At 36.2% G+C, this 15,236-nt stretch overlaps 1 protein-coding gene across 1 annotated transcript in view; it reads right to left on the bottom strand.

Annotated features, from left to right (window-relative positions):
* The window catches only part of LOC131685853 (uncharacterized), a 38,865-nt gene that overhangs the window by 9,527 nt on the left and 14,102 nt on the right, over positions 1–15,236 (bottom strand). The window contains exon 2 of the mRNA XM_058969857.1: positions 8,285–8,617. Coding sequence (XP_058825840.1) covers positions 8,285–8,516 — 232 coding nt within the window. The 5' untranslated portion in view covers positions 8,517–8,617. The remainder of the gene's footprint in view (positions 1–8,284; positions 8,618–15,236) is intronic.

The following is a 15,236-nucleotide window of genomic DNA, read 5'->3' as shown; positions in this document are numbered from 1 at the left end:
GTTGGTAACTTTTTTCCAAATTAGAAACTTGTTGAGTTCAGTGAGGAATTGTTGTGAACTGTGAATTTCTATACTTATAAGTTGAGTTCAATTTCAATTTTAACTCCAAACTTTACACACATACTTTTACATGTAAACAAAAAATAGATATTTTGAATATTTTATATTCAAAATATCTATTCCTTTCGAGTTCATGCGAACAAGTTTCTAATTTAGGCAAAATTTATTAACTTTGACACCTGTCCACCAATTTTTATGCTAAACAGTTCGTTAGATGCGGAATTAAATTTTTTCTCTGAATTTTCATTAAAACAGAAAAACTTGAAAAACATTATGCTATATTTCAACCTAAGGAGGAAAATTTGGTAAAAACCAAAATTTCTCGCTAGGGTGAAAATTTGTTGGTAAAAACCAGTCTTTGTACAGGAGGGCACAAATCCTTATTTCATACTGTGTTGCGTTTCGGCTTCGCCTCATCAGAAACCAACACTAACTTATTGTCGGAATAGATTTTCACCCTAGCGAGAAATTTTGGTTTTTACCAAATTTTCCTCCTTAGGGTGAAATATAGCATAGTGCTTTCGCATAGGCCTGCTAAGCCAAGACAAGTTTCGGTTTCACTGTGTCTCATCGGCATAAACAGAACTTCTGCTCGAACGGGACATCACGTTTGATCAGTCGTTCGATTGAAACACAAAGTGTGTTTTAGTTTTAAGGGATTTGCGCCAAGCCGGCGCTAATCTATTCCGACAATAAGTTAGTGTCGGTTTCTGATAAGACGAAGTCGAAACGCACCCATGATTTTATTAAATTATGATTTATGCCCTTTATGTACAAACACTGGTTTCACTAAAAATTTTCGCCCTTGTAAGAAAGTTTGGTGTTTACCCAATTTATTCTTCTTAGTGGGAAATACAGCATAGTTTTTTGGTGCCGAAAGTCCCAAAAAATGTTTTTTGTTATAAATCAAGATTTTGAGGGTATATTAAATTGATCAAACGTGGTTTTGTGTTATATTTTACCAATCTACTTATTAAAAATATGCATAAAACACTTAACACACGATAAACATTAATTACGAAAAATTGAGACAAAATGAAGAATATTGGTTGCATACTTTTTCGGCAATCCTGATCACGGAAAGCCATTTTTGGAAACCAATATAACGAGAAAATTGTGTTTAAAATTTAATGCCACTATCACTCTTGACAGGCGTCGTGCTGTCACTTTGAAACGATTGTTCGGATCTCTATGAATTTTGGGAAAATGTTCTCACAGTTGTACTTTCAGATAGAGTAAAAAAATATATTCGATATTTTGAAAATAAAAAGGTAGGAGTTACATACAATAACAACGGTTGACCGAAGTCACCTCAATGACGTCGCTTAAGTCACCGTCGCGTCACTTACCAGTCACATCACTCACTATTCCGAAACAATAGTGACTTTCAGTGAAGTGACTTTTAGGTGACCATCGTCACCAAAGCGAGTCTCAGAAACGCAATTTTTGGTGTTACCTCACACAAATCGTAAGGACACATTTCAAGCACTTGTATTACTTACCTCGTTATAGTAAATCTGTTAATATACGCAAAAGATGTTCTGTAATATGTTGCAATGGATTCAAGGTTCCCAAATCTTCTCTAAATTTACATAATTGAATACATACTGGCAGGTTGCAATAAAATAAATTGAAACAATTTAAACTGCCAAATTATTGTTCACCTATTGTATGAAAATATCATCTTTGGATGTATATTTATTGAGGGTATGGCTTGTATGATAAAAGAAGCTTTGAAATTGTTTTTTCACAGTTGTGCACTGAAGTGCTGTCCCCTAGCGTTCTTCATTGGATGAGACAACCGCGTTTTGCTGTTTTTTTTATAGTTTATAAACAAACCTGGTAATCTTATTTGTGCATTGTGATTCAGAGATGGTACAGAATACAATCCAACAGATAACTGATTTTGGACAAAAATCCATATGGGACTCTTATGCTTTTATGGGCAGTATAGCTTTGATGTAACACACGAGATTTGAAGTTTATCAGTTATCGCGTTTGTGAATCAGAGGAACATGATGTTTTGAAGCGTGATTCAATTCGGAGCCTCGTTTTCGCCATATAATCAAAATGTTCGTTAAACTGAAAGATGGATGGATATTGTAGAGTGAATTAGTTATAAACATAGAACGGAAAAATAGAACTAGGCAGTATGAGCGGAAAGAAATGTGAACAAATCGTTGAGTGGATGAATGCCGAAATGTTCTTTAATTCCTGACACACATAAAAAATTCACTCGACCTTCAGAAGATTCGCCAGTACTCGTTTTGTTTGATTATTATGGCGTATATCGCGCTCAAATTTCGCCTGGCAAACAACATAATTGCTCTATCTTCCCCTCGACACTGCTGCCATCGATCACAGCCATTGGATGTCTCTGTATCCAGTCCATTAAAATCTGCTGTTATTGTTCGAATTGGATGTAAACGAACCCAGGTCGATCGATGACAATTTTCGAGCTTCCTCAAATTATTATCAGAAGTCTAGAGCTTGGGCCTACGGCGCGAAATATGAAAACTGAAATTACGAAGTGCGGAAATTGGCCACGTGTTTCTGATGTATTTCAAGATGCCGACTACCTGCCTTTTTTAATTCGTTTATTTGGCACGGCTCAAGGCATTAGCTTCACGGAGCCGTGGGTCTTTTATATATTTACATGATGTAAACAATAAAAATAACAAACAATTAATGCTAAGATCGATCCCGTACGCGCGACTTGCCATTGCGCGCGGAGATCCGTTTTCGTGTCGGGGAAATCCTTGCATTCACGTCAACTATATTAAGGGGGTCATTTGTATCTTTATCGTCTTCGCACATGTCCGGGTCATCATCGGGGTTACTGCCTTGATGTTCACGATCAGGTGTTGTTCCTGACTTCTTTCCCTTTCGGATCACGACCGTGAACCCTCTGTCATTGTTAGTAGCTCCCTCGTTACTAGAGTTAGCTGTTGAGTTTGTAGTACTTGACGCGGCTTTCGCAGTTGTCATTATTGCTTGAACAGCAGCCACAAATTTGGCAACCGTTTGTGGCTCAGGGAATGATATTGGAGACTGAGTGTTGGTATTTCTTTCTGTAGATGAGATTTTCTTTCACAAAAACACCATTTGAAATACCTGGAAAGTAGTTCCTCCACGTATCCTCCGTGATTGATTCCACTTCTCCGAAATACGACATGAATCTTTTAATGGCCACTTTGCAAGTACGTGGTGCCAAATCATGTAATTTAACTTCCACGTTTCCATTATCCATATACACAGGGATCTTGATTTTTGTGCTGTCACAATCCAGAACGTGTTTCAAGTTGTTTTGCGAAATGAATCTTTTTGCCTGGGCGAATTTGTTGAACGTTATCAGCACCGCGTGTCTGACGTGCTCCAACTGAATGAAGCTGACGTCTGAAAACCGAAGCTGTATTTTCTCCTTTAGCAAATGTTCCACATCACCAATACTCGGTCTTATGCGGAAAGACCGGAAGTCAATGGCCACCGTGTTGGCCCGATCAATCACATTTTGTTGTCGAGACTCAGTCATCTTGATAGAATAATAGTAACGGTTCCCATTGTTCTTCAGACAAAGCACACTGCTTGCGCTGGCTTGGGTAGCAGCAGAGAGCACACTGGTATTGTGACTGATGCCTTTGGTGGTTGAGAATAGACTGACTACCTGTCCTATTCAGTCACAGACAGACCGGAACCACAGCAATTGCCGGAAATAGAATCTTCGCATTTAGATGGCACCTTGTCAAAGATTCTACGAGATTCCAAGAGAACAGCCGCGGAAAAGTGGCTCGCGTCGTGGTAGAAAACCGCGAAAATCAGTTACTTTGACCAATGATGATTTTGTTACTGCCGTCTGCCGTGGCCGAAAAAGAAGCCGCAAAAGAGGCGGCGGCACATAAACCAAAGAGCTGCGGTCGACCTCAGAAGGAGGCAGGAACAATGGATGCAGCTCAGATGGAATCTCATGTATCGCCACAGACTAGCTCGCCAACGCGGTCTAGTAATCGCATACGAGGACAAATTTGTTTGCCTTTATCTTATAGAAAGGTTATACAATTGTCGTGTGCGGTTCAATCCCTACACCAATCACTCTGAAAATCGACCTTTTAACCGAGGACCGGAGGGCTGAGTTTCCTATACCATTTGACTCAGTTTGTCGAGCTCGGCAAATGTCTGTGTGTGTATGTATGTGACCAAAAAATGCACATCGGTTATTCGAAGATGGTCAAACGGATTTTCTCTAACTTAGTCTCAAATGAAGGTACAATATTCCCATAGACTTAGTAGTATTCTCCCACACGGTTTTTTTTTTCTTCTGGGGTTCACAGCTGGGACTAACTGTTTGTACAGTGGATTAGCAACAAATCGGTAGGTAGAAGAATTTTTTTCAACTCAAATTTAAGGTCATCCTAATAAAATTATTGTTCAGAAAGTAGTTAACATTGTCGAAGACAGTTTTCGGATAACTATAACCTCTAAATCAGGCAAGATATGTTCTCAAAAACAATTAAGGCTAATCACTGGGACTATTACCTTTCATGTGCGCACTAACAGTTAAAAGTACCTATTATCTGTAAAACTGAAAGTATTGAATTCCGCTGGAGCAAGGACGCACAGTGGGACCAATCCAAAAAAGGTGGGACAAAAAAGGTGGGACAAAACCTATTTGAGGCCTTAGATGTCATTTTAGAACCAGCATTTCTTCGTAGGATATGTTCACAATATTATTCTGCAACTTTTTAAATAGAATATTTTGTTGTTGGACTAAAGTAGAGTACCCGAGCAAAAAATTTTTTTTCAAAAAATTTTTTTAGAGGGTCGATGTCTTCGACAAAGTTGTAGAATATTATGTTTTGAATAACTTCTTCTAAGATACCACAGACATCAGACCTCAAATTTGAGGCAAAATTGTTGTTTTTTGAAAATATGATCAAAAAATCAGTTTTTCGATATTTTCATGCTAAAAACCTTAATTGATTAATTTAATATGTTCTACAAACTTGCAAGTAACACTAAAATACAACTTTTTGTTGAAGAAACCAATAACCTAAAATCAATATTTTGGCTTCTAAAACTATTTTTCATATAAATTTACTCTATTTTCATCAAAGATTTCAAAGAACAACGATTTCGGCTCAAAAAAGAAATAAATGGTATTTTCAACAGAATTGTTCCAAATACAATATTTAACAACTTTGCTGAGGACCTCAACCATTTAAACAAAATTTGATTTATGTAGTTTGGGATTTCTACTTTAGTTTAACCAATAAGAATAGTTCTATAAATTCAAAAAGGAGAATAATATCTATTTGAGGCCTTAGATATTATAGAACCTAAGTGTGTGGAAAAAAATTCACAATATAATTGATCATTTCTATTTTTTAGATGGTTGAGGACTTCAGCAAAGTTGTATAACATTCAATTTCGAACATTTTTATTAAAAATACCTTATACATACTGTAGATTTATTTTTTAATCCGAAATCGTTGTTCTTTGGCAGTTTAAATTCAAAATTTATATTATTTTTTCACTTTTCCATATTGTAACCTTAATTGATCAACACAATATGTTCTACCTGCTTGAAAGTGTGGGCAAAGTATAAGATTTTGTTAATAGCTAATAATGTATGTAAATTAAAAATAATATAAGCACATTTTATGTTATAAACCATCGTACATGAATGGTCACCCAAACAATGCGTCCAACTATATCCTGTTTCTATGTAGTATTAATTTTATTCTACGAATAATAGAGTATCGGAATAGCCAAAGTTTGGCTGCACAAAAGTGCACCTAAAACAGAAATCTTTGATGAAAATAGAGTAAATTTATATGAAAAATAGTTTTAGAAGCCAAAATATTGATTTTAGGTTATTAGTTCCTTCGACAAAAAGTTGTATTTTAGTGTTACCTGCAAGTTTGTAGAACATATTAAATTAATCAATTAAGGTTTTTAGCATGAAAATGTCGAAAAACTGATTTTTTGATCATATTTTCAAAAAACAACAATTTTGCCTCAAATTTGAGGTCTGATGTCTGTGGTATCTTAGAAGAAGTTATTCAAAACATAATATTCTACAACTTTGTCGAAGACATCGACCCTCTAAAAAAAATTTTTGCAAAAATTTTTTTTGCTCGGGTACTCTACTTTAGTCCAACAACAAAATATTCTATTTAAAAAGTTGCAGAATAATATTGTGAACATATCCTACGAAGAAATGCTGGTTCTAAAATGACATCTAAGACCTCAAATAGGTTTTGTCCCACCTTTTTTGGATTGGTCCCACTGTGGGACGGCTTCATTCAATGGCAATAAATGAATTTTTCTCCTAAAATTTCTTTTCAAACTGACAAAACCAATCAATTTATATTAATTTTTCCATGCAATAGGACGTTTGTAAATATTTTAGGATAATTATATTTAGCATTAGAAGGTTAAAATCGAGCAACACTACGCGATATGCTTCTATCGTAATCAATACAGGTTTTTCGTGATTTTTGATCACCAGAGTGTCAAGAAAAATTAGTTTTGCGACCCTAAATACACTAGAAAAAAGTTAGGCATGAATGAATTAAATTAGAAGATTCAAACTAACAGAAATTTAATGTTTCTATTAAAACTATCACTTCTGCTCCAACAACTATATATCTAACCTTCATATCTTGGAACTTGTTCAGTTCAGGAACTTGATATCATAGAGATAATTTTTAGAACGATTTGCTTACCACATAAACGTAGTTAGGAAATCTACAAACTCATCTGACAAATCCAACTAAACGATGAGATAAAACCTTTATGATATCATTAAACCCATTGACCGTGCTCAAAACATACATATCCCATAAATAAGTTATCATTTATTCGAACCCCAATCAGAGAGTTAAAGGATACTGATGATCGAGTATTCGATCGAGCCTATTTGAAAGCTCAATTCTCGGTGGCAGAATATACACTGTATAAAAGCATAGAAGTAGAAAAAGGAAAATATATCAAGTCGTCGGCTTCGGGACAGACAGTACACCCACTACTGGCTGTGTGCTATCGAGGAATATACGTAAAGACGGGTATGGAGATTGGCGAACCAATCCTGGGCAACCTGGAAACCTATAATATATGGTTCGGAGACTAATCGATCACTATATGAATACATATAAGTATCCTTGGATAAGGTGGTAAAACACGATACATTTAAATGCGCGTACTAGATTCCACCGGTCGACACGCCGCCTCGAGATGAGCATTAAAGTAATGACTAATAAAAGAAAGAAAGACAATTGAAAAACTTCCGCATCGATGCTCAAAGATTGCATCACGCCAGCAAAACTACTAACCGGCTTCCTTGTGTTTTATCTGCGGCGCCAGCATGACTCCGTTCGCCAAAACAGCAGTCCGTCGGCTGCTCGTTGCACTTGACACTGCACTTGCGTGGCTTACATTTGTCTTTGGCCGCTTTTACCACTACACTCGCCGTCGTATACTCCATTCTCGTTCTACCAGCACTGTACATAGTTGGGCGGGGTGGGTAGGTTTATGCTACAGAGCGCTTTGCTTTACGGAAGCCAAGGTCACGGCTAATACCAGGAAAGAAAGGGCGAACACGAGAACGCTTGCATCGTGAACTGCCTGCATGCAAACGGGATGTGATTGGTACTATATATGGCTTTATTACTGTCGACGTCAGCTGAAACGTGTTAATACTGGTGTACCTAATTGAGCTAGAGAGACATTTTATAATCTGAATTTGCATCAAATCGATCTTTTTGCGTTTTGTTGTGAAAATGCTCTATCGATTTTTATAAGTACGAAAAATGCTGAAAATGTCAAGGCCATCCACGCCATTTCACTGTGAAACTGGGTCAAGAGTGCACTTGCACCGTCAAAGCATCACCACCCATCATTGTGTGCAGTTGGCTATGTATGATGTGGCGCGTATATCTCGTTCCGCTACAAGCAGACTCTCATATACTTATACTGAAGAAAAGGGTCCTGCATACTACTTGTGATGACCGGTTGGGCGGTTTGTGTACGTCTAAGTTTAGATTCTTTTATAAAAAATTACTAAAAAAAAACCGCTTTAGTGAACTGAGAAACAAGGAACCAAAACTAATAAGTTAAAAATCTAAAATTGTTTTGCATCATTTGTTAGGCAGTATAGAAAATATTTATTTAGCCGAGAAATAGGATAAGTATTATATCACCACCCCCTTCGGTTAAAGAGTCTTACCTTTGCTTTTCACGTTCCACTTTCGTCGTTTTCCGCGCACTAGAATGCGCTTGATGATGGACATGTAGTTGTCACCTTGCTGGCTTCCGGGCAGACATTCGATGCTGTCCACCGTGAGCTGGGCGTCATTCTCCGACAGTTTTAGAAGTTTTTCCACCCCTTCGCGACGCTCCTGGCAGCAACCTTCCTCAGCACCGTCGGAAAATGCACTGTTTTCTGTCACTTTCTTCATTGTTTCGAACTGAACACGTTTTTTTTTCTAATGTACAACAATGTAATGCCTTAAGTTCATTGGAGAATAAACTATCACTGCATTCTGCTTTCACCGCTCAACTGGAATTGAAAGGCACCATTATCGGCAATCCATCAGTCGGTAGACGGATTGTTCAAAGCACACCCCTAACGAATCAATTGAAGCAGTATAGGTGTACAGTTCAAGCCGTAAACTTGATTCTTTCCTATTCATGGTCGTGGCTCAACTGGCAATGCAACTGAAAACTGGTTTCAAATTAGCTTCGGTTGTGGATTTCTTGGCTGGGTGTGATGCACATAGACCGGGTGGGTGGTAAATGATGATGCACTTGCTCACGCACAGTGAGAAAAGCAGTTAGTTTTAGCGCAAAAATTAACAAATGCCATTTATTTACACGTTGAGTGCAATTGCAAGACAAAATGACAACAAATATGCAAACTTGCTTAAAATTGATGGACATTAAATAATACACAAAACCGTGACCACCGGTAGTTGTTATCACTGTACCATGCCCTTGAAGAGCGAGCATCGTATGTGAACCGGATTCTAGCGAGGAAAAACTGCATTCAAGCTTCGTGTTTTATTTAATCTCATACACGTGCTAGTGTTGGTGAGTGCAGAAGCACATGTTTCAATTTTCCTCTCCCAGCCGGGTTGGTGTTCATTCGCTAATTATACATATTACGGTTCGCGCCAACTTTGTCACGTTCACGCATGAATCGGGAACTCAGAAAATGTGAGGTATCTCACAGAGCGAAAGTTTTGAAATATTTCTTGAGCGTTTTTTCAAAACGTCATATCTGCAATGAGTTACTCTCTTTGTTTACTTTCTCTTCTGTTAATAATTCGGTCACTTTAACATTTATCCCTCAGCTCTTTGCATAATATGCTAGTTAAAACCACCGTCTTTCGATCTGTACTGTAAAATAAGTGAAAAGTGTTATAGTGACGCCGTAAAAATCGAAAGAGAAAGTATAAACAGAGAGTAACTCATTGCAGATATGACGTTTTGAAAAAACGCTCAAGATTTTTTCGCTCGCACTCTCACTCTCTCTTGTTTTGTGTGTAACGCCGCCGGTGCCCGGTGTAAAGCGGCCCTTACACGTTCAATATTTTTGTCAATACCAGTATTGACGGTATTGTTACAATATTTCAGTCCCGTTTGAAATCCACATCGTCAATAAAAAATTTTCCATTACACGTACAATACTTTTGTCAATACTCTCTAGTATTGACAAAAATATTGAACGTGTAAGGGCCGCTTAAAAGATCGGAGTCCACCGCAATAATGTGGCGGTAGGTTACTGCGGTTCGCAGTAAACAAGATAAAGTACCATGCTGTCACATTGTGATTTTGTGTTTACACGAACCTCACCACGGGTGATTCCAGTTCGGCTCACGCGGGCGGCGGTAACTGTTTTTTTTTGCGCGCCGGGAGCCTTGGCATCGAAGTTCAGAGGGTTGATGATTCAGTGCCGAATGATAATGGAAAACAAAACGCGATAACATTTGATTTCATTTAGCACTAATCAATGGTTGTCGAAGCTGGTCAGTTCGGCTGGATGTTGAGAAGATCATCGTCGATTGGCGTATCTGTATGATTTTATAATTAATTCTAATGACTACTGAATCAATAACCCGTAAATTAAGTGAGAAGAAATTTTTTGTGTCTCGAATTGAGATAGCATTTGTTAATTATTCAGGACCACTGCTCCTTCCCTCAAACTAAACTATTTATATTGAAACAAAAAATTAGCAAATTAGACACTATAATTTGTATTATTCTTTTAAGTGTTATAGAATCATAAACAATTTAAAAAAATGCTGGACAGGTCTTGAAGTCGATGTTATAATTGGGATTTATAAAATTTAAGATAAATAATGTTTGCATTCAAATCATTTAAAAAAATTGTTTTCCAAAATTTAGACGATGCACATTTTTTTGACTACGAGTTAAAAATCCACCATTGAGGGTGAATTCATCCCCGGTTGACCGGTCTAGAATGCAAATTTTACTGAACTTAATTACATGATAAATAATGAAACTTAATAGTTTTGAAATGTTGGTGTTAGATTGGATATATTGTCTAACTGGCAGCAAGACGGTGTAAGTTATTGACGAGAGGAACACGAAGCATTCAAATCTAACTTTTCTAAGTTGGGTCTTGTGCCCTCATACACAAATTGGTTTATCCAATTTCTTATTCTTTGGGAAAAAAGTTGCATGAATAGTTTTACCTTACAATATAGTTGAGAACGTTTGTGTTCGTCACAAGACACGTTTTTGTTTAAATAGCATATAGAGTGATTCTCTCTAGTCTAAGCGAGATCTAATAATTTATTTCTTAGTTCTTAGTGTGTATTTCTCATTTCTTAGTTTGCCACATTTTATTATGAGATAGTTTTTGTGTGTACTCTGAACATCTATCTACATTGTGTTGAAAAATCTGCCGAAAAGCGATTTTCCAGATTCTACTGATTGATTTATTCCCCGTGAAATCGTCGAAAAACGGTGAATAAAATGTGCATAAAGCAAATCTTAGAGCTGTAATTTATAGCACAAAAATATTTTTGTGTGTAATCATTGAGTGGAAGAGAAATGTGATAAGATAGACAAGGTGGCATAATTCCCGGCTTTTTTATGGCACAGAATATTAAAAAGGTACTTACACTGTAATGTTGCGTTGGTTTTGTTTTATAACCATATTATTTGCAATTCTGGTGGATTTTACTAGGTGGCCTACATCCGGGCACGGATTTTTGTGTGGCCAAATAACATATACTAAGAAATTCGCTAATACCTTTATTGTTTCAAACAGAATCAACATAATTTATTCGATGAAAAGTTAGCTATTTGTCACTTATTTCAAACAATTTATAGCACTTTGCATTCAAATGATTGATATGCAACTCCGGCAAAGTATTTCAAATAAATTTATAAAAAAAATTATATTTATATAAATAAATAAGTACCTCATTGAAACCTTTAGGAATCAGATAATCCTACAAGGGCTTCGGGAAAGTTCTTAATATTGCAGGGGATTTTTAAATTTCAGAGCGATACTTAGAACTTCAGGCAATTTGTACGGATCTAGAATATCTTTATGAACTTCGAATTATAGAAACTCCAGGGATGGTGATAAAACGAAAAGAAAAAGTCGTACGGCTATAGCCCCCTCTAATGTTCTGGATTTTTTTTAAATTTTTAAGTATGATTATAATATTGAAGACACGCGAGAAACATAAGAAACTTACTACATAACTGCCTCGTTAAAATCAAGAGCTAGCGAAAGTTCGTTGAAATGAGGAATCTCCATCGATAACAAGATATAATGAGAGGAGGCGGTAATCGCAGCAGATATTCGGTTTCTGATTTAAAAATCCAAGAGTGCTGGCGATCGTTTTCGTTTTTGCTTTGACTTAAAATTATAAACTTTTTATTGCAAAGGTATGTATGGCGATTAAAGGTATCTCATGAGAAGCGATAACAAGAGAAACTTTCAACTTTTCTAAAACTTAACAGTTATATATTCTTAGAAGAATTGTTGGAATTTTATAGATGTTATTTGTTTGGATAACAACCTATTCTACTTCTATCTTTTTTTTCCTTTTAACAAAAAAGCAAAAGTTATAAAAATTCTAGTTATGAAAGGATTTGGAAACTACAGATAGGAAATATGTCGGCTCTCAATGTGAAGAAGGACAACTCTGCTGTTGCCGTGAGAACGTTAGCAATTCGTAGATTTTAGCAATTCGTAGTAACTCTGCCCAAGCTCCTACCAGCAGAAGAAAAAAAATATTCCGGAAGATTCTAGGCCTGTTCTTATTGACCCTGTTATTTCTAGTTTTCTGACCAGTATATTTTAAATCCTTGCTCTCACATGAGTACTATGGTTCTAAATTGTCATATCTTTCCATACTAAGTAATCTCTAGCTAATTTAATGTCATTAAAAGAGGGGAAAAACTATGCAAGCACTCTTCATTATACGAATAAGAAATATGAAAAATGCAATATTAATAAAAAAGGTTATGGTTTTTATGTTAATTTCTTTTATTTTTATTTGAGTATGACCTACTGTAAAAGCAATACATCATGATGGTATCTGCTACCATAACTTTTGGGTTATTTGCCCTAGCATATAACCCATATATTGAAGTTAGAAGTTTCATTTATAGAAAAAATTGTTTCTGAAACATCTAAAAATGGGATGGGATATATAACTTCGCCTATAAGACAAAAAGCTTTGAGGAACGACCAACAAGAGATTGCCTGATCACAACGTAGCAGCAAGTTCATAAGGTGATCAGTTTTGCAGTTACATGACACGAGGAAACTGGTTTGATGTGGGGTGCCAACGAGCAACAGATGAGAAAAAACAGACTAGGAGCTTATTGCTCACACTGGTTAAATGTTGAAACAGTGTAGTGAACTGGAAAAGACGAATGGACGTAACGCTCCTCGATATCGCTTTTAAGCTACTCTTCCGTGTTCTGTTTTGCAAACAACACCCATTGACAGAATTCTTTTTCTGTGATTACCACAGCGGGCTACGACGGACCATTGCCTTATGATAATTCTCCACTAGCGGGCTGGCAATCAGATTAAAAAATAAATTAAAGCATGTACTCTAAAATACGATTCGATACAGTGTACGAAGAAACGAAACCATAATCACATGCTTACTGGGTTCATGAAAGACTTCGGAATTGGCGTCGATCACAGATTAGTGAAAGAGGAATAAATATAAGCTCTAACAAAATACTACTAATGCTTTACTACTAGATACTATGACGAAGAAAAGAAAATGGAAAATAACCCCACGCATGCTTACGTCGGGAAGTTTTTGGGCTGTATCGCGTATGAGAAAGACTCGCTAGAATGATCAGTAGACAACCTGCAAGGCGTCGTCTACTTTGGGGAAAGCGTTGCTCTCGCTGGAGGTATGCAATCGAGGAAAAAATGTGTGTGGAGCGTGACTAAAAAGTGGCTTCCAGAAAATCTCTAATTCATTCGACCACGGTTTGCATCAAATAACCGGATTGTTTGGTCGCTATAAATAGTAAAAAATGATAATAAATGATTCTCGACGTTGCTCAGAAGTTTTTGCTTGTTTTTTTTTCATTTTTCTTATAAATCCATTAGATGTCCACTTGATACTATTGATAGAAATTTTTTTTATAAATTGAAAAGTATTTTTTTGGTGAAAATCTAGGTGAGAATTCACACATTGTCCTGAAAAAGTAGATATCATAAAATTAATTTTAAAAAATAAAAGAAAAAAAAATATTTTTGAAACCTAAAGCCTACAGTGGAAAAAAATACATCACAAATAATACAAATGCATCGACCGGTAGCAAAGGCCATTCAGATTTTTAATACCCTAAAATTTACGTCATTAGTGGGGCAAAATCCGTTAGCAAATCCTGGCAAGATAGAAAAAGAAATAATATATTTCGCCAATATTTTGGTCTGATTACGCCAATTTAGAAAAAAAACTAATTTTTGTTTTTTATTCATCTCATAATGAAATTTTTATGGATTCTTTTTCCACCAGTTCATAGTACTTTTTTATGGGTTTTATTTATTTTTTTGTTTTTTCATTGAAACATTCTTGAGTTTTGGATCTCCAAGAAAAATTGTATTTGTCTTATAACAACTGAAGCAAGGTAACTTTATAGCAGGCGGCCTGTTAAAATTGAAACAGGTCGTATGTTAAGATCCATTCTGATTTTTAAAAAAATTCCCCCAAAATAATTCTTAAAATTTGTCCAAGTTAGAAACTTTTGAAGCTCTGCGAAAGTAGAATCGTTATGATTCTTCTTATCCGGTACAGTGCTCTTTGTTGTCGGTTCCACTTTTCCGGCTTTCGATTGCAATTTGTTTATAATGTCTTTCTCTTGAAACTTCATGTAAAAATTTTGCAAAACATTAATGTTTTCATAAATCATCACTGAATGGAAAAAAAGAGAATTTGAAAGACGTATGATTAGGATCTGAACAAATTCAATAAGTGCAATAAAAGGCTGATAAAACGTATGTCAAATTTAACTTTAAACTGCTTCCAGGACGGAAGCTTTATGTTGCCAAAGATCACTAAGATATTTCCAAAGAGTATAAAATTCTTGTTGCGGACAAGTTTGCCGGAAAAGTGTATGATCTGCTAGTTAATTTGCAGTTATAGCCGAAAACTCCGATTTTCATCACAATATGAACCGAGTTATACATCAACGATGGTCTGAAACGCGTCTAGTGGCTAATTAGGTCTCACCGGGATCCTCCCATGTTTTTGCCAGATTTGGAGATAGTCATTACGCGATGGCTGCACCGGAATAATGACGTCAACGTCCATGAGAATGGGTTGAACTTCCTAAACAGCCCGTAATTCCGTATAATCGAAGTATATAGGAATTCCACCCAATCCAAATCTATACACTCTATAAATATATAGAATGGAAACATGGCTAAGGATGCTATTTCAATGACTAAATACTGGAAAAAAGCAGCCGGTGACGTAGACCACCAGCTTGTGCAGAAATTAAAGGCAGGTATCATGTTAAAAGTTCAAATTTTCATTCGAGAGAAATAAGCACCGCTAAACCCCACAATGTATCTTTAAACTACAATAAATGCGCATCATTTTCTTCTAATAGCGTTTTATGCTTCCGATTAAAAGCGTAGCTTTTGCTGGCTTTGCTTA

The sequence above is a fragment of the Topomyia yanbarensis genome, chromosome 2 (assembly GCF_030247195.1).
Source record: "Topomyia yanbarensis strain Yona2022 chromosome 2, ASM3024719v1, whole genome shotgun sequence".
NCBI classification, from domain to species: Eukaryota; Metazoa; Arthropoda; class Insecta; order Diptera; family Culicidae; genus Topomyia; species Topomyia yanbarensis.
Note: the sequence above shows the minus strand (reverse complement) of the source record. Positions and strands in the feature narration are given on the sequence as shown.